Below are 20,169 nucleotides of genomic sequence, written 5' to 3' on the forward strand. Positions count from 1 at the left end.
GTGAATGACGGGCCCAGCTAGAGTACAGTTGTGACAAGCCTTACGATTGTGAATGAAAAAAGAGAGGTACCTAAGGTTCAGTAATTGTGGCGCTGCTATAAAAATGCGCCACTTAGGGCTCTGCTTCTCTTTTTGACTGGTTTGAGATCAGATTTGTGCCCCCAAAAATTATTACACCACACTACAATCCACACGTTGAAAATTGAGTTTTCATATGGAAACAATAACAAACTAGTGTGCACACTGGAGCCCTGTTTCGCACAGACTTACACATATCTGGACGCACCTCATATATGTGTGAAGTTATTCATCCTTTAGTTTATAGAGGCCCCAAGGAGTCCAGCTTTTGACAGGGGGACTACAGCATCAATCCCTTTTTAGGTCTCGCCTGTGACAGCACATGCACTGCATGTGCTCTTACTTGCCAGATATACTGGATACAAGAGGCTTGCAGCCCGCCCGTTGCTTAACATTTATTGGCCTCATTGTCTCTCGTCTTTGCTGTCTTTTATTTGGCCAACATCTGCTGGCTTCACTTCCTCTTCCGTTGGCTTACGCATGGATCAAGTGCTGATTGCTTCAGCTTGATTATTGTCCTTCCGTTGATCGCGCTGTGATTGAGATACTACTTAGATTTTTTCTTCTTCCCTGTCCTGCTTGTTGAACCGCTTACCATTTGTAACTATACATTACTCTGCCACACACAATTCAAAGTAGCGTATTCTTCTTTGAAATGGATGTTTGTGACAACAGATTTTATCTGCTTTTATTGTAACAACAGATGGTATCTGCCTCAAAATGTATTTTCAATAAGACATGGCCATGGGCACGATTGTTTTCTTTATGGGATAGCGTATTTTGTGGTAAATGCCATTTTTTTTTTCTTTTTCACACACGGGGAGATTAACTGAATTGCTCATAATTACAGGGGTGCTTTGAGACCAAACAAGGATTGACAAAGCCAATATGTCTCTCCTTTGAGACTATTAGTTCTGCCATTGCCTTTTGCTCCTGTTGTACAACATGGGTATTGCCATCTTTGGCAGTCTTTGTTGCCATGCTGAATGGCAGTGTTGCTGCTGTGTAGAAGGGCTAAAATAATAATAAAAAAGGACTAGGAGGCACCCAGCGATAATGCACTTTAAAAAAAAGTGCATTATCCCTGGGTGCGTTTCACCCTACCCCATCTGATATAGAAATCCACTTGACTTTTGTGACATTTGAGGTCCTGAAGCAAGAATCAGAGCGCTTTAAGCATCTGCAGCTGGGGCATGCACTACGGTGGCATATACTAGAAGGAGAACAATTGCCAGAGGTGGTGCCACTAGATGACCGACTATTGTTAGACCCTATGACGGGCAAAGCCATCTCCCTGATTTATAAGAAATCAATGAACAACTCCCCTGACCCTTTGAAGGCCTTGAGAGAAGAGTGGGAGGGAGACATCGGGCTAATAGAGGATGGCAAGAGGCTCGAGGCAGTACAGAGCCCTAGGGAAGTGGCAATACGAGCATGTGTTTGTTTAGTCGAACTAAGGATATTACATAGATCACACTACTATAGAACACTTCTACATAGATTGGGGAGGAGCGACACTGCCTTATGTCTCAAGGGTTGTGGTCAGGAGGGCACCTTCTTTCACATACTGTGGGACTGCCCAGTAATTCAGGATTACTAGATGGGACTGGTGCAGATAATGGCCTGGGTCACCAGACGGAATGATCCTCTGGAGGCTAGATGGCATCTCCTAAATATAACAGGGGAGGAGATGTGGCACAGATATCAGAATATATGCCTAGCATCCGATGCAAGTGTAGCTAAGTGCAATATAGAACGCGCATGCGGGGTCAGAATGCCCCCCGTATAGCAGACTGGGAAGTGGACTTGGACTGGTGCCTACGGGCGGAACATGTGGTCTTCCAGAGTCGGGCTGAACTAAAAAATGGGAGAAGGTATGGGGTAATTGGTGCAACTATACAGGCTAATGAAAAAGAAGAAAATGAGTGAGATCCTTGGGGCAGACCTGTGTCATTGTTTCAGTTCCACCCGGATGGGTTATTAATACCTCTATCTGTTGGAGACTTTCCACTTGCTACTTATAGCTTTCTTGATTGCAATGTGGTTTATTTCTTTATGAGGTATACTGTGTGCATGATCCATTAGTTGTATTTGCCTTGTACTGAGCAACTGTTCAATAAAAATAATTATTACAAAAAAGAAAGAAATCCACTTAAATGAGTTCCTTACAATTGGGCCATTAATCCAGATAAGCCCAGTAACTTCTGTTCCTGGTCCCATGAGGATTTTTAAATTTATAAGAAGACACAGACCCGGATCTTTTAACACAGGTACTTCTGCTGCTAAAGGCAAGAAAATGAGGGTACTTGCGCACAAATCATTGCAGAAACTCGACATCTTGAATGTTATACCCCATTTACTTTAATAAGATGTATCCTGTCCCTTTCATATTACTGATGTCAGTGGTATCTATAGGCTGGGTTAAGGGGAGGTTGATTGAGGGGGTTGTGAGCGCTAATGCTGGGCAGAAGTCCAGCTACATCATGGGCCGCTGAGTGGAGTGTGTGGAGCATGTCAGGCATTGCCTTTCGCTAATAGTGTGACCTGCTCCTTATCTGCAAGACCACGTTAAGCCATTTTTTGTGGCCTAACGCAACCTTGTAAATATGGGCCACCTGACGCAGTTTTCTTCGGCAAAGGGGCGTGCAATGGGTGTTGCTGTGGGCGTACCCATGCAACACCCAATGCTTTTTGACTCTGCCACAGGTTTACAAGGAATTGTAAATCTGAGGCAGCCCCAAAAACAAACACCTCCCCAGCAGTGGCGTTAGAGTGGCGCAACGAGGAGAAATACTTTTATTACTCATTGTTTTTGCTCTTTCTATGTGTGCTGCAGAATGCAGCACACATAGAAGGAGCAAAACACCATTAATGATTGTTTTTGTGCAGGAAGGTCTCCCTTCCTGCACATAAACAATCACCCCCAACACAGCCATCTTTGCAGCATGGTGCAAGGTTGCATGCATTGGCGCCAGGCAGCTGATTTAGCTCCGCTCTGGAGAAAACACAGGGATGCACCCTATTCTGGTAAATACAGCGCATCCCTGCATTTTGGAAATAACGCAGTTCGGCACAGAAAAATTGCTTGCGGCACTGCGCTGCAATATTTCCTTGTAAATGAGGCCCATTGTTTTTTAAGGGAACAATCATGGGGCTAGTTATTTCGCCCCCCCCACCCTCGAATCCCATAAGACCCCTCCGCTAACCACAGAGTCAAGAGGGGAGGTTGAGGATCACACATTGGAGTGTTTGTTTTCCCTTCTCGTGCATGAAGAGAAAGGCGAACTTGGAGCCCGAGTTTATGTTTACCTTTCCGAGTTGCTTGTAGTGAGGCCTCTGCCCTGGCGTCTTTTAATTAAAGAGAGTGCATGGAGTTATCACACAGTGTGCAGATCGGAGCGTCATTGCCTTGAAGCCTTGTCACATAACAATATGACATCCCGCGCTTGTGTTCTTCATGTGTAGCTGGATGTTTAGAACCCGCGAGGCCTCTCAGGGCAATTACATTTATGAAATAATTGGAAATACAAAGCTTGGATGGGAGTGCACGTGCCACGCGGCCCTGCTTCTGGGACACACTAAGAAATAATGGAACAGGATGAGCTCGCGCTCCCCTGTATGTCGGTGTCGTAGCAGCGATAGAGGGGCCTCTTGTAGGACAGACTGAACAAAGAACATGCTTTGAAATCCAGCACACAGGTGTTTTGACTTTCAAAAGAGGTGTTTTCTGAGATAATGAAATTATTTGTTGTTGTTTTAATTTAAACTACTCGAAAGCAGATGAGCTGCATAAATTAGACTAAGTGGAAAAAGGCCCCATGGGACATTCTGGGTCAGCTACTTTAAATGATGACACCGATACATAGTTGAGGTTATTACAACTGGCCCTCGGTCGCAGGCCCAGCCACTTTTATTTGCAGGGTCACCTGACTGGTGATGCCTGTGATGGATGGATGTGGGTAGGGTGAGCAGACGTCCCGGATTTCCCGGACAGTACCGGTTTTTAGAGGACCTTTTTTTTTTTTTTTTTTTTTTGTTACTAAACACAGGGCCTGTGTAACCTGGTCTTAGGATCGACCAATGTCAGCTTTTCTTCCCATTCATCTCTTGTGCCATTACCAGACATTTTAGAATAAGCTGAGTTCACAAATATGTTTGGATTCATATTCTTGTGTTACATTGTATTCCTTGATCAAGTTCCCCGCAAGGCTGACACCATGTTTCATATATATTTTTTCATTTTTATGAGCAGTGTAAAAAATGTAAATACCCTGAACACGAGATTGTATTGGCCACTGACTATTGCGCGCCCTGGTGGCCCTAGATATGCTCTCACCTGCACAGCTAAGCGCCTTATCGCGCGAGAGATAGCGCTGTTTCACAAATACAAAAGGACCCCTTTTGAGCTAATAGTTGTGGCTTTTTTCTGGTTCAGGTTGGTGGAGTTTTCAGTATGTTGGTGCTACAGTTATATTCTGGGTACAGCAAAAAAGCATTTTGCATAGAAGAAAATACTCCTCCAAGAAAAGTAATGAGCATTGTGCAATACAAGCACCCCTCCCCTGACTTTGTGGAACGAAACTTGTCGTGAGATTCTATTTCAGTGCAGTGAGTATCAGGGCACTAGGCAAAAGGAAAGTTTGCCTTTTGGGTGTCTTCTCCACCCCAATTCGAGCGACATAGGCACTTTTATTGCCATTTGTTGCAATATGGTGCAGTCTTGTTTTGCCCCAGTCAGCAGATGGGTTCAGTGTGCTTAATGTAGCAACAACATTGGTGAAGTGGATCTTTTCAAACTCAATGTCTGCCAGTTGGATGGCTCGGGATGCTAGAACCAGATAGAAGGGTATCCTATAAGGTACATCACATGCAATGCATTTTTAGGTCTGACCCCTTCATCCAGTGGTCACTTTAAGTATCATTCACATTCTACTTTTACCCTTCACAACATGTAGCATGAGGCAGAGGGTAGTGCTTACTTTATCCACTGACGGACTTGAAAATTTGTGAACAGCCACCAGAGAAATAGTACACTTCAGAGTCAGGGCTGGAGTGCCTGGGCAGCTGGGACACTCCTTTATTTTCATAGTTTTGCCTTTTTTTTCATAAGTGCGCACAATAAATAAAATCAAAAAATTGCAAACTAGCAAAGTCCATGCTTAGTGGCATTGCCAATGCTTGCTCTGTAGGCATCCATGCCTCTGTTAATGAATGCGTATGCACACATCAAAAGTGCTGTACCCCTGTGGCACTTAGCTCAACTTAGCGAGAAGTGAAGTTGGAAGTTGGATGCTCTATGTTGCATGAACTGGAGAGAGCTGAACTGTGCCATATCTTCTGCTCTCTTCCTATGCTGGCGTTCTTGTGCCTGCATTGCAACAATTCAGCACTCTTGCTTCATAGTGCAATGGTGTCTGCACTGTCAGGATAGTTTGTGTGCAGGAAGGGGCACCTTCCTACACAAAAACAATTTGAGGCTATGTGGTGCTCCATCTTGTGCAAACCCATGACTGCAAGTCAAAATCTATGGGTGGATGCACAAGAACACCTACATCACCCCATAGATCACCTACCTGATGCAAAGTACAGCAAGGCACCGCAATGTACTGCGTTACTTTTTTGTTTTTTGCTTTTTAAATACCAAAAAGGATTTTGTCTCTGGGTCAAAAAAGAGATGCAAACCCAATGCAAAATCGGCCCCTAGTGTCTTGGGCCCAGTGTCAAAATTGTTCATAAAATGAACCGAGAAACCTTCACATGGATTTTTGACAATTTACAAGTTTCATAAAAGTTGTCCGGAGTATGCATTTAAATCTAAGCCAATACTAGAGTTCCAAACTCACTCCTACCCAGTCGTGGCCTGGGGGGGGGGGGGGGTGGGGGGGGTGGGGGGGAGAGCGTGGAGTTACAGGGGCTGGAGTGGCACGAGGGGAATATTAATACAATGATTTATTTTTTTTTTTTTAAACTTACCTGCACGCCGTGCCGCAGCTCCTCCGTCTCCTCAGCAGCAGGTAGGCACAGGTTCCCAGCCTGCCCTGTGGCCAATCCGCACGCTGCTCAGAGTAGCATTAGGATTGGCTGGGAGCGCCCAGCTAGGGCGCTCCCAGGAAGACTGGGAGCCTGTGCCTGCTCTCTCCAGGCGGGCAACACAGTGCCAGGCTGGAGAGAGCACAGTGTGTATGTGTGTTTGACCAGCACGAGAAGGCCGGCCAAACAAACATGTGCACTGAGGGGGTGCACAGTGCACTCCCCTCAGTGTTCGTCATACCCAATGCCCCACTCCTTTAACAACAAAAGGATAACTTTTGGCTAGATTTATGCTGGCCACGCGCCGTTCCAACGCCACATTAGCGTCATTTTCTTTACACTAATGTGGCGTTGGAAGGGGAAAAAAGCTGCTCCATATTTACAAAGTGGCAGAATGCTTGCATTGTGCCACTTTGTAACCCCTTGCACCACATTATGCCTGCACCAGGCATAATGTATGCAAGGGGGGTGTTCCGGCGCCAGGGGTTGTAAAAATGGTGCAAAGGAATCTATGAGATACCTTTGCGCCATTTTTATTAGCATTTTTTAATGCCTGTTAAGTGCATTACAATGGGCCTCTGGGTGCAATGCAGGATTAGCGTAATAATTTACGTTAATCCTGCTAAGCGCTGGACTAGCGCCAAAAATTATGACGCTAGTCACCCCAACTACCACCATGGTGCGCCGTATTTTAAATACGATGCTACCATGGTGGCATTAGGGGGACACTAAGAGGCGCTAGACAAGTGGCGCTGCAATAGGTGCAGCATCACTTTTCTTAAATCTGCCCCTTAGTTTATTATCCTTTCGTTGTTAAAGGATTTGCAGCGGTTGTTGCTGGCAGGGGGCGACGCTCTTCCGCCAATAGCAGAGGAGTCGCTACTGCTCCTACCAATCTGTTTTTACCACTTCGAATTATACTTACTTGCAGAGGAGTATGTTTAGTGGAGATGTACATTCGCTCAAGTAACCTCTTTACCTCGCCACAACCGCTCAGTGGAGTTTTGCTTGCCTGCTTCCGCAAAATGATTGACAATTCCAACAAACATCAGACTTTCTGGCTGTTCCAAGCATTTTACATGTGCGTTTCATACTTCTTTATCCTTTTGTTTCCTCACCGCTGCCATTAAATCTGTGACTGCAGAGAGCCTGACATGCATGCATAGTTTTCACAGCCGGAGGTGGAATGTGTTCCCGGAAGAAACCACAAATCCCGATCTCTTTCCCTTTGTTCTACAGCACACTCCTTCCTAGCACCTACAGTCAGGTTCTCGAGGCCATATACGCCCTACGCATTGTTAATTTCCATATGGAATCCCCTTTCTACTTTGCACACTTTCAGTAACACTCGGATGTGTTTATTGTGCGGTTTAGTAGAGTACTGTGCATTACCTTAGGGTGACTTCAGCGTACTTCAAGAGTAACAGTCAATGCTTAGGGAATAGCTTGATCGAAGACGGTGGGCTCAGTCCGATATTCCTCGTCATGATCACGGTGCAAAAGATGCAATGAAAGGCAGGTTGAAACAACTGGCTTTACCCTACGGCTTGCGTTCAGTGTGTTCCACAGCCTAGAACCTGAACCCTTAGGCCCTATTTATACTTCTATAGCGCCGCATGTGCGTAATTTTTTGACGCAAAAGCATCGCAAACTTACAAAATACAACTGTATTTTGTAAGTGTGCGTCGCTTTTGCGTCAAAAAGCGGTGCAATTGCGGCGCTAAAAAAGTATAAATACGGCCCATAGAGTCCTACAGCCTTATATTTAAATAAACGTTCATGTCTAATCATTACTATATAATTACATTACATGCAGTGTGAGGGACAGAATTCCAAACAATTAATGATCAGGGGAGGATAAGAAGTGTGCGTAGGACAGTCACTGTGCTCTCAGCCACCTGTCCTCTGACCTGGAACGAAGATCACACGAAGATGTGAGCACCACAGCCGCGGAGTGCGCTTAGAAGTGTAGTTAGACATACAACCTCACATGCTTCTGGGAATTACAAATATTACAACACCGTCTGCAAATATTACCACACTGGCCTCTCCAGTATAGCCAATGCTAATTTGATTTAGTGTGTATAAAAAGCATAGAAAATGTAACCAAAAGAAACAGCATACCTTTACCCAGTGCTTAATTTGTAAATAAAAATATGCCAGTGCCCAAAGCCCTCCTCTTAAACACGCGGCTGATGCAATTAAATGTGCGATCACAGAATAAAGCGGCAGCGTAATCCTGAAGCCATCTTGGGCCTCTTCAATCCATTTACAGCCACTCCCTGCCCCTTCAGCACATGCTTTCAGCTTTCTGCTTTCTCCCATTGTGACGCTTTTTCGTTTATCTCATCGTCTTTCCCATATGTGCCTTTTGCTCGCAGTAAATGCTTGAGGCAGACAATAAGTGCCGGTGCTCTGCACTGGAAACAACAAGCACAAATTAAGCACAGCCTTTACCTTTCCTTTCGGTGAGAGGAGTGCAAGGCTGCAAGGGCTTTGCAGTTGTCAAAGTCAACTACCTCTGGGAGCCTTTGAAAACTAGGACATAAGCTGTAGCAGAAGTTAAGAAAATAGCTATGTTTAAGAGCTTTTAGGACGAAAAGATGACAGGAGGTAGTTCGACAGTGTTCAAGAGGGTGGGTGCTAGAGATGAGAAAGCCCTGCCGCCGAGAATGACTGTGAAAACGGTGCGTACAGGGACAAACGGAAGCAGCTGATTGGAGCCTCGTTGCAGTGGTTATTTTGTGATACATTTAGAGATAAAGTGAGGTGCTTTAGCATGAAGTGATTGATGGACAATACAACGCACCCTGAAAGTGATGTGTTCTCGGATAGGGAGCCAGTAGATCACTCAGGATAGACTTCCCATGACTGTAGCGAGGAGCTCCTGCTACCAGGCAGGATGCTTGATTTTGTATAGTTTGCAGTCAGGTCAACATATGCCCAGGTAAAAGCTGTTACAATGGTCCTGACTTCCATCAACGAGAGCTGAGACACCGGCACGTTTGCTTCAGTGAGCTCTGGGTTTGGTTTCAGCATAATGAGCTCTGGGGCCCAGATTCTCAAAGCTGTCAAGCAACGCAGAGCAGCCCCCAAAGAAACTGCACTGGGTTGCGTGACAGGGAGAGAGCAGGAGTGCCATATTCACAGAGATATGGCACTCTCCTCCCCTCTCTCTAGCCCTGGCGCAGATTACTGCTGAGAAGCGCCACACACACACACCTTAGCGCCTTAGTGCTAGGGTGTGTGCGTGAGTCTAGCGTAGGTTTTGTAGGGGAAGGTATCCTTCCTGTACAAAATACTACACCTAGACAAGTGGAAAACTTTTTCCTACTTTGTATGTGTGCTGCACAGTGCAGCACACATACAAAGTCGGAAAAGCACAGAGAAATGAAAACATTTCTCCGTTTAACGCCTGCTTTTCAGCAGCGTTAACCTTTGGTACTAAACCTTGTCTATTAATGTTATTGAATGGGGTTTTGCATCAAACAGCATGGGGAACGCCCATGTACCACCCATGTAACTCCCCATTGACGCAAAGTAATGCAAAGCAGCGTTTTGCACTGTTTTACTTTACTTTTCCATACAAACCAATGCAAAAACGAAATTGCGTTGGTTTGTTAATCCCCAAAAAGATTTTGCGTCAGTAGCGCAGGGAACAGTAACACTAACCCTATGCTAAACCTTTGTGCATCTGTCCCAAAATAGGGAAAAAAACATTTTGTCCTGGTTAGTGTCGCTTTGTTGGCGCTAACCCACTGCAAAATGTTTGTGAATCTCCCCTCTAGTGTTTAGCTCTTAAGTCCCATTAAAGCTTTGGGAGGGAAGAAAAATGCATAATAACATACACAGTAAGTTGTGGGCCAATAAAAGGACCCACATATAATTGGACGAACATGAAAAATTCTTGAACCCTCCGTTGTAAGTCAGTAAAGGTGGTGCAGACCACAGAAGACCTTTCCCTTTAGGACAGTGCAAAAGGTACAATGTGTCAAAATATCTATAACTATTATTCACACACATTTCTTCAGACCTCAACTCATAAAACTAGCTTTTGAAGGTGAGCAAACACCAAATCTGTAAATAAAAGCACCAGTGGGAGTGACTAATGTACAAACAGTGCACAGGAAGGCAATTCTGTGCTTCTAGGGTGTTTTAAAGCTGTAGTTAATATATTATCTCTTCCCACAGGGGATTTCCAAAGAAAAATGGAAGGACAGCCAGGATAGCATCGGACGAAGAGATCCAGGGGACGAAGGATGCTGTGATACAAGACCTGGAGAGAAAGCTGCGCTTCAAGGATGAGTTTAACAATGGACAGCCGGTACGAGTCACCTGCGAATATTTTACGATCACTTCTTTTCTGACCGTGAGGTGTACCATATTCATTAGCATCTCGCAGGATGTATCTTTCAGAAACACAATTCACCACACATGCATTCACATTTCTGGAGCATGAGAGTAATTCAATTACTGTTTGTGTGTGGAGTGCTCATGCAATGCTCTATAGAGCAAAGATCTGTGTTGATCAACATTTCAACACAAAAAAATGTTTCTGTGGTGAAACTTAACCCGACATCAAAATCCCTTTGCACCGTAGGGCACCTGCCACCCTATACCTGTCTAAAACAGGGTGTAACAGGACTTAAACAGCACAAACATCCTATGTTTTCACGCAAAGTCAAATAACTTCATGTGGCATGACTTTGCATGAAACCCAATGAACATGATTATGCACATACACGGCTTCCCCATGTGCAGGTGTCCTCATGTTGAAATTTGAAATGAAGGTGTTAAATAGAGTTCTAATCTCATGCAATGCCACTTGGTCACCTAGCATTGTGCTAAAACAGCTTTTTTAGTGAACTGCACAGGTGATATCATTGGTATACAACTCTTGCTGTGTTGCTGCATAATTTCTCCTTGTTCACATAATGCAGTGCTGCTGTTTTTTTCACACAGTGCTGTGTTGCAAACACGATAATAAACCTAAGAACAAAAAGGTGATGGATGGATTGACACAGTGTGCACAGGACCTACGTCTGGGCATACCGTGATAAAGTACACAATAGGGTGACATAATAAAGTATACAAAAAGTGATGGATGGAATGCATGAATTAATCTCAACCCCTGGTAAATACCCAGTCAATTGTTATTTTGCCCATCATGCCACCTCAGTTTGGATCCAGCCATATTCAAATCAGTCTTGACCCTTCTCCTCTTGGGAATAGTCCAGCCCAAACCGTCAGGTCAGATCCTCCCTGAACCAGAAAACAGGTAACTTAGGACAATTTTTGCACAAGTTCAGCCAGGTGTAGCTTGGTTTCAGTGGTACAGTGAACCCAGGACCCATGTATGGGCATACCCGGTGCAACAAGGAGATGATGGACTACTTGAATTAATCTCAGCCGTTGGCATTTATCCCATCCATCGTTGTTTTGTCCACTTTGCCTCCTCAGTTTGAGCTGGACCTTTCCCATTGGAGCAGGGTAGAGACTGATTTACTCATAGCTGGGTCCAAACTGAGGTGGCATGGTGTTTCAAATAATGATGGATTGGGATGCAGCCTTAAGTAATTTCCAGTGGTTGAGATTAATTCAAGCATTCCATCCATCACTTTTTGTATAAGTTATTATGTCACCCTTAATGGGACGGCTATGCCCAGGTGTGGGTCCTGTGCACACTGTGCCACTGGAACCAAGCATTACCTGGCTGATGAGCCCCTAACATGGGAGAAACCGGTCCTGGGTTGCTTGTGTTCCAGTTCAGGGAGAAACTGGCTTAGTAGTTTGGGCTGGACTGCTCTCATTGGGACAGGGTTCAGACTGATTTCCATATAGCTGAGTCCAAACTGAGGTGGCATGGTGTGCAAAAAGACAGTGGATTGGGATGCGGCCCGAGTATTTACCAGTGGCTGAGATTAATTCAAGCATTCCATTCATCATTTTTTGTATACGTTATAATAATAAATGTAGGCCCGAGTGTGATGTTACTGGTGAACTACTGTATGCAGCCCATTCACTACTCTATGACGATGCCTTGCAAAGGCCTCATTACCATCTTCTCAGTAATTATTATTTTATAAGAGTCTACCTTGGACTTCTTCCTCTGTTATGCCTTGCCTCAGTATTCCACTTTTATTGTTAATTCATCTCCTAGAACAGTTTTGTTATATTTGTGTTATACTGGCCACACCTCCTTTGTCCTCAGATCTCTCTTAATGTATTCTTGCAGCAATTTAAGCTACACACATGATTTGAATTTCCTGTGGGATATGAAGGCATTGTAAATTAGAATATGGAAGTGCATTTAAAGATTGTGAAAGGTTCAGTGAGTTCCTCCACATTGTTGGGATAGCTTGGAAGAACATACACTAATATTTATAGGAACACTGGAGCCAATGTCACCAGTACTAGCTATGAAAGAGGAGAAGTGCACATACTCGCTGTCAGATATGCCCTGCTCCCTGCTATACATTTCCTGGGATTTGCTTTTAAACAAGTGTTGTATTGCAGAGCCTGACAAAGCCTGCCCTTTCAAAACACTGCTGACAGCACATCTCGACCAATGCTGTAAGGTTAAAGAAAGCCCCACACTTCTGAGAGACAATCTCAAGAAGTACCTACATAGGAAAGGCGTGGGAAGCTAGACAGACCAAGGCATCATGCTGTGTGAGATGAGAGTCCTATTTTGGGGTTCCAAGTGAAAATATAGACTACACAAACATCTATTGCAAAAACATTGGCTGAGAAATATGGGCTTCCAAAACCTCTCCCTTGAATAAAGAGTCTTAACAAAAAGTTTAGCATGAGTTTAATTCCTAATTCCAAACTCACTTTAGTATTTTAACTCCAGCACCGGTATATATAGAGCACGTACTTCGTAGTGAAGTAGAACCAGTCGCCTTTTGGAGAGAGATAGTGTGTAAAGTCTACTGTAGGGTTTAGCATGCTTTTTTATTGAGCAGATGTCCGCATGGTGCCCCTTGTTGCTGACGCAAGCAGGGCTTGACGATCTGTTTGGCTTGGACTCTGCACTCGATACGAACAAGTCCTCACTGCTCATTGCATTAATGCATCACATGCACCAGGTCTGCATATGTATCCATTTTCATCCTAAAAGATTTTGTAGGTTCTGATTTATGTTACATTTTCCACAAAACTTAAATCATGGGTAATGTCTAGACTGTGCTAGTAAGCAGCTCCCATCTTTGTAAAGTCAAAAGTGGTAACCAGAAACCCGTACTCTTTTCACCCTTTTGTAGAAGCTGACGTATGAGGAGAAGATGGCCCGTCGGCTTCTAGGCGCTGACAGTGCTGCCTCAGTCTTCAGTGTGCAGAACCAGGAGACCGAGGAGGAGGCGGGAACACAGGTGAGTGAGTGACCATGTTATCATTGCTGTTTCTTACATCATTCCCAGCAGAGAAGAGATCCAATTAAAACAGCCGCAAGCAATGGCCTCTTGATCTTTACTGACGTAAATGCAAATCAGAAGGGCGGACCAACGGAAGGCGGTCCGGGTAGCTGGAGGACGGAGCGAATTTCAAATGCGTCAGAGTCTCCTCAGCACCGTGCGCGCCGTCTTCGAAAGCGTGAATGCTTACGAGATCCCTGGCGTGTAAGCCAAGGAGCGATAAGGGGGAGATTTGTAAAGTGTGGCTAACCACCCACAAGAGTATCCGGGCGCTGAGAACACAGCTGCTAAGGAGTTCAGTTGAACAGCCAGTTCGAGTCCTTTCCTGAATTCCAGAATAGAGGATGAGGTCCGTAGGTGAAGCGGGAAGTCGTTCCAGGATTTTGCCACAAGAACCACAAGATTCAGATTTCAAGATTTTTTTTTGATACGGGAAGAGGGACGGGGAACATGGCGGCCGGTTGAAGCGCTGACCGCGAACTCCCATCGGACGAGAGACGCGGACGAGAGACGCGACCTGCGACCCCTGACCTGGAAACGACGCGCTGAGAGCCGGAGCAGTCCCGCAGTTGGATCGACGCGCGAGAGGATCACCGCGGCCGTAGAGGGGCCCCCTTGTTGTGACGAGGAAGAGGTTTGGAGGAGAGACGCCGGGGAAGAGACTAGGGGAGAGACTGGGATTGTGCAGGGCTCCTAGACCGGCGCCCCGGGTGAGTCGTCCCTCTTGCCGGGAAGAGCTGTTGATGGCGTTTTTTTTTTTTTTTTTTTTTTTTCTCTCTCGGTGTTGAGGTTGACAGAGCTCCCTGCGTGAGAGATACACACTGATAAATCCAGATTGGTAGGAATACCATAAATCGTTAATTAACCTGAACATCGGATCTTTAAAAAACAATCGCAGGTTGAATCTGCATAGGATTTTTTTTTTTTTTTTGTGAGCCTTTCTTTTTTTTTTTTAGACTTCTTCTGTCACCCACAGAGGTTTGATGTTAAACTCTCTTATCATTAACTTTGAGCATTGTCTCTTTGCTTTAAGAGTTATTCCAACGTTGTTTCTACTCCTTGAATTAGACCGAGTTGGGCATCACTGGGCATCATTTGCCTATCGGGCTTGGAGTAGCTATTTGAAGGACTCGGAAGGATCCTAGAAAATCCAGTCTCGGAATACGTTACTATTGGAGTGTACTTGTTTATATTGATCTCCCCGCCCCAGGTCGGGAGATTTAATTAAAAATCACGGCGAACAAGGAGGGGGGCGAAATTGCTTCGGCGAGAGGTGGTCAGGGGGTCCCCTGGAATCAAGCTTTAAATTCCAGTATTTGGGCTGAAGCAGTGAGGGGTGTGCGACGAGGGAGATCTTATACCTCTCGCTGTTCTCTTCGTGGGAGTTTACCGGAGACTCCGGGGCTTTCCACTAGGAGTAATTTGAACAGGAATAAGGTGGGAGGAGAACGTGATACCAGCAGAGCCTCTCGGTGCATGTCTCCAATCAAACGCCGCCCCAGGGTTGCACGGGCAGAGGTTAAAAACCTGGTTGGTGCAAGGACTTGTAAGCCCGGCCCCCTGGGTGTGAGTGATAAGCCCCAGGTTTATTCATCAGAGACTGTAGCAGTTACAAATCCTGGATATAAGACTCACGGCGAAGTCTCTTTAAAGGGGACTGATCAAATTTTGTCATCTGTGGGCCCTCCTATCCCTCTCTTGGGGGAAGGCCAACCTGAACTTCTGGGGAGGAGTGAATCACTGATCACAAGATATTTTCGGACTACTACCTTTCCATCGCAGGATATGGCAAATAGTCAACTAACCTCAGATGATTTAGAAATGTCAAATTTAGCTATGCGTTTGGCTAGGCGGTCGCCCCTAAATCCATTAGACAAGGATCTAGATGGACAGGGAGAGGATTCCTCTAAATTATCGGCTTTGTTAGAAGTGGAGAGCAACCCTCTCAGAGGTACAATGTCTTATGGTATGGACGTACAGGCCCTGCTAATCTCTCTTACTAAAGAGATTAGGGAAAAATTTGAGACATCAGAAAATAACCAAACAAGGATTCGGGAAGTATGTGAGGCTTTGGAAAATAAAATCACTTTGTTAACAGATCGGATGGGTAAACTCGAGACTGTGGTGGCGGCCCATGAGGAGCGGGTGGCAGCTCAATCTGAGGATATTTCACAATTAAAACGTGGAGAAAAGTTGTTACAGGACAAACTAGAGATTTTGGAAAATAACATGCGGAGAAATAATATCAGGCTTTTGGGTGTTCCTGAGGGATTGGAAGGGGAAGATATTAAGGGCTATGTGATTGCTTTGATAAAAGAGGTTATCCCAAATACAGCAGGGTTTAACCTGGAAGAGGATATTCAAAGAGTCCATCGTGACCCGTTCAAGAAAAATCCCGGGAGGAAGAATCCCAGGAGGATTCTGATAAATTTCAATACGTACTCTATCAAGGAAAAAATTCTGTCTGAAGCCCTTAAAGTTGGTGTTTTTTCCAAGGGGGATTGGGCCTTCAGGATAAGATCGGACTTGTCTAAAGCAACGTTAGATAGACAGTGGGAATTGGGAAATTTTATGCGTGAGCTTCGTTCTCTTGGGGCTACCGTACAGCTAAGGTTTCCGGCAGCACTCCGGATCATGTGGAAGAACAAAATGTATAACATGAGAGATCCGGGGGAGGTTAGCGCATTTATAGACCAGATTAAGGCGTCACAATAAGATCTAGTGGAAGTATCTCGTCCGATGGGGAGTTCGAATTTAGGATAACAGGATGGTTATCCTAGTAGAATCAGGGAGGGTTCCCCAGGGTAGGGGGGTTGGGTTTGGGTGGGAGTTGGGGTTGGTGTTGGTGGAGGGGGTGGAAGGCACTGGGTGTGGGGGTTTGGGTTGGGTTAGGTGGGTTAGGTGGGTTGAAAGGATAAAAATAAGAAAGTCCTCATATGTTGTTTACCTAGGAGGGGGGTGCGCTGTGCTTATGACGTTTTCCTTTTCTCCTGACAGATATGTCTAAGTATGGGAATTTAAGATTGAAATTTCTTTCTTGGAATGTGAATGGTTTAAGAGTGGTAAGCAGGAGGAGGAAGATTTTTGAATATTTAAGATTGGCGGAAGAGGAGATTATCATATTGCAAGAAACTCATCTCCAACAAACAGAGTGGGAGACCTGGGTTAAACGGTTGAATTGGGTTTCTCTTAGCGTATGCTCCTCCCAAACTAGTGTGATAAAAGGCGTGGCAGTTCTCATCAAAAAATCCATAAAGCTTAGGATAGGATCGGTGCAAGTTGACCCTAGAGGGAGATGGGTAGTGGTAGAACTGTGCGTATGTGGTTATTGGGTCACGGTGGCAGGCTATTATGGACCTAACCTAGATGATCCCACACCATTTCAAGAGTTATTCAATATTTTACTTCTAGCTAGATATCCAGTGGTACTAGGCGGAGACTTCAACATTTTGTTAGACCCTGTACACGATAAGTCAACCCCTCGAGGTACGGATAACTCTCCTAAAATGAGGGCACAGGTGAAACAAGCCATGCAAGATTTAGGATTGGTAGACATATGGCACTGCAGAGGAGGCGAAGGAGACAGATATACATTTTACAATAAAAAATATGGGCATAGATCTAGAATAGATTTTTTTTTAATACATAAAAGTTTATGCCCAGAGGTCAGAAAGGTAGCCCACAATCCAGCTCACCTCTCAGATCATTCAGCTGTAAAATTACACTTGGATATCAGGGTCGTAAATAAAGGTATTAGATGTATAATTAATCGCGCTATACTATTAGACGACTCTATAGTAGAAGCATTAAAAAAAGACACAAGAGATTTCTTTCTTTTGAACCAAGGTACGGCAAGTTTATGGTGTGTTTGGGACGCCTTTAAGGCTTATATTAGAGGGAGGCTTATGAGCCTGGCAATATACAAACATCGTGAAGAAAAAGAGAAATTGGGAGATATGGAATTATCTCTAAAAACCTTGCAAGCTGCAATCCATAAAGCACGAGCAGAAGAGAAGGTCAATTTATTAGAGGACTTGATATGTCAAGAGGTTAATGTTCGGACTAAGCTAGAGGCTTTTTTGGAAAATCGCAGTAAGTTAAAATGGGAAGCTAGCCGATATGCTCACCATGAATATGGAGAAGGTTGCAGTAAGCTACTAGCATGGAAGGTTAAGTCAGACCTCTCTAAAAGATATATTTCAGCAGTCAAATCGGACAATACGATTTGTGTGGAGCAAGAAGAGATTGAGGGGGCATTTGTATCTTTTTTCCAAGACGTATACTCAGAAAGCCTGGTTAATTCAGACGAGTCGATTAGTGATTTTCTAGAAAAACTACACCTTCCAGCTCTAGAAGATTCTGAAAAGACCCTATTAAATTGTAAAATAAATGAGGCTGAGCTTATTGAAGGCATAAAAGCGTTAAAAAAAGGAAAGGCCGCTGGTCCAGACAATCTACCTAATGAATTGTACAAGGTCTTGGGGGAAGTTATTAGTCCTTTTTTATTAGAATTATTTAATTCTATGCTGGTTGAGGGGGCTCAGACGCCTAAATCCTGGAGAGAGGCTATAATTTGTCTAGTTTTAAAGCCAGGTAAGGACCCAATGTCTTGTGCATCTTACAGACCCATCTCCCTGTTGAATGCCGACTACAAACTTTATACAGGGATTTTAGCCAGGAGATTAGGGAGTGCCATAGGCAATCTGATTCATACGGATCAAAAGGGTTTTATGAAAGGGAGGTATCTCCAGGATGTAACACATGAGTTATTTGCTGCAATAGATCTGGCGGAACAAGAAAAGACCCCTCTGGCGATTCTGACTTTTGACGCAGCAAAGGCCTTCGATCGGGTCAATTGGTCTTTTTTGAGGTTAGTGCTGGAAAAAGGAGGCTTGGGATTTCCTTTTGTTAGGACAGTCAGGGAATTGTATAGATGCCCCTCAGCGAGAATTCTGGTCAACGGCCAGTTATCACAAGAATTTAGGATTTGGCGGGGTACGCGACAGGGATGTCCATTGTCTCCCTTGCTTTTTAACTTATATATTGAGCCTCTGGCAATTTCTCTTAGGTTAAGTAAGGAAATTACTCCATTTCAAAGTGGGGACTGGGAAAAAAAAGTAGCATTATATGCGGATGATCTTATGCTATACACCAAGGATGTTAGTTCTACCCTACTAGCGTTCAATACTTTGATGGAGCAATTTGGTAAACTTTCTGGTTACAGCGTAAACACAGAAAAGACAGAAATAATGTGTTGGAATTTGACTTATGCTTCTCCTTTAGTCAAACAAGAGATCAGATATTTGGGTATACGATTAACAAATGATCTAAATGAGGTACCTAAACTAAATTTTAACATAACATACAGAGAAACCAAAAAATTGCTAAAGACGTGGGCCGCTCTCCCTCTTTCCATAATTGGAAGATCCAACATTTTGAAGATGTGTATTCTCCCAAAATTCACCTTTTTATTCAACACTATTCCACTAGAGTTTAAGAACTGCTGGTTTAAAAAACTACAGGGGGATTTATCCTCGTTTGTATGGGCCTCTAAAGGAGTAAGGATCTCGTGGAAAAAGATGAGTAAAAAAAAAGAGTGGGGGGGCATTGCGTCTCCAGATTTCTTCAAGTATTATCTGGCATTTCAATTAAAAAACATTAGAAACCTATTGAATAAGAAGTCAGAATATGATCCGGCGTGGAAAGCCTTAACGGCACACCTCGAGGAAAAAGCAGATCATTTTCTATATAAATTCGGCCATCCTAAGTACTTCAAGAAGGTACGCTTGAAGACACTCAGACATGCATGCAACATTTGGATGCACTTTCGGAAGGTGCTAGAGATACCCTATTTTTGCAGCTCTTCCCCCATTTGGGATTCACCTGGCACTCCTGAATGCCTCACTGATAAATTATCAATTCCTTTGAGAGTGAGTGGGATTGTAAGATGGGGCCAGATAATGGAAGGACCAGAACTGTTAAGCTGGTCGACACTTTATGAAGGGACTGGAGGCACAGTCTCCAAATTCAAGTATCTTCAGATAGCTAGTTGGGTTAAATCGCAACAAATAGGAGAAATAGGAAGGAATATATGGGAAGGGAAATTAAACCAGAAAATCATTAATAAGGAAGTTGCTCTGTGGTACCATGCTCTGTTGGAAGCAACAAGGGATGGGACATCCCTTCCCTTGTCGAAGTGGGGGGGGATCTTTCCAACTCTAGATGTGAAATCTTTATGGAATAGGTCCTGCTCAGAATTGTGGTTCACGACCAGCCCGGCAGAGTTGAAGAAAAACCATTTGTTCACACTTCATAGGGTTTACTGGACGCCGGCCAGATTAACAGCTATCGGGAAAACTCAGAAAAACTGTCCGAGGTGTGGTGACGATAAGGCAAACGATATACACATGTTTTGGCAATGTTCAAAGTTGTGGGAATATTGGGAGGAGATAGGAAACACTTTAAAGATAATATTTAATGTGAACGTAAAATTGGATCTTTCTATGGTGGTGTTTGGGGTCAGTGAACAGGGTATGAATTATCAAAAATTGTCAGCACATCAGGAGCACCTGTTGTTTGTATTAATACTTTTGGCTAGACGAGAAATTTGTCGTAAATGGGTTGACCCCTTTCCCCCCCGTTCTAA

At 44.2% G+C, this 20,169-nt stretch overlaps 1 protein-coding gene across 8 annotated transcripts in view; it reads left to right on the forward strand.

Annotated features, from left to right (window-relative positions):
* Positions 1-20,169, forward strand: part of PALLD (palladin, cytoskeletal associated protein) — an 847,172-nt gene that overhangs the window by 723,140 nt on the left and 103,863 nt on the right. For all 8 annotated transcript variants that reach the window (XM_069244048.1, XM_069244031.1, XM_069244040.1 and 5 more), the window contains 2 exons: positions 10,300-10,432; positions 13,374-13,481. In XM_069244048.1, the coding sequence (XP_069100149.1) occupies positions 10,300-10,432; positions 13,374-13,481 (241 nt within the window). The remainder of the gene's footprint in view (positions 1-10,299; positions 10,433-13,373; positions 13,482-20,169) is intronic.

This window comes from Pleurodeles waltl, chromosome 1_2 (assembly GCF_031143425.1).
Source record: "Pleurodeles waltl isolate 20211129_DDA chromosome 1_2, aPleWal1.hap1.20221129, whole genome shotgun sequence".
In the NCBI taxonomy this organism is placed as follows: domain Eukaryota; kingdom Metazoa; phylum Chordata; class Amphibia; order Caudata; family Salamandridae; genus Pleurodeles; species Pleurodeles waltl.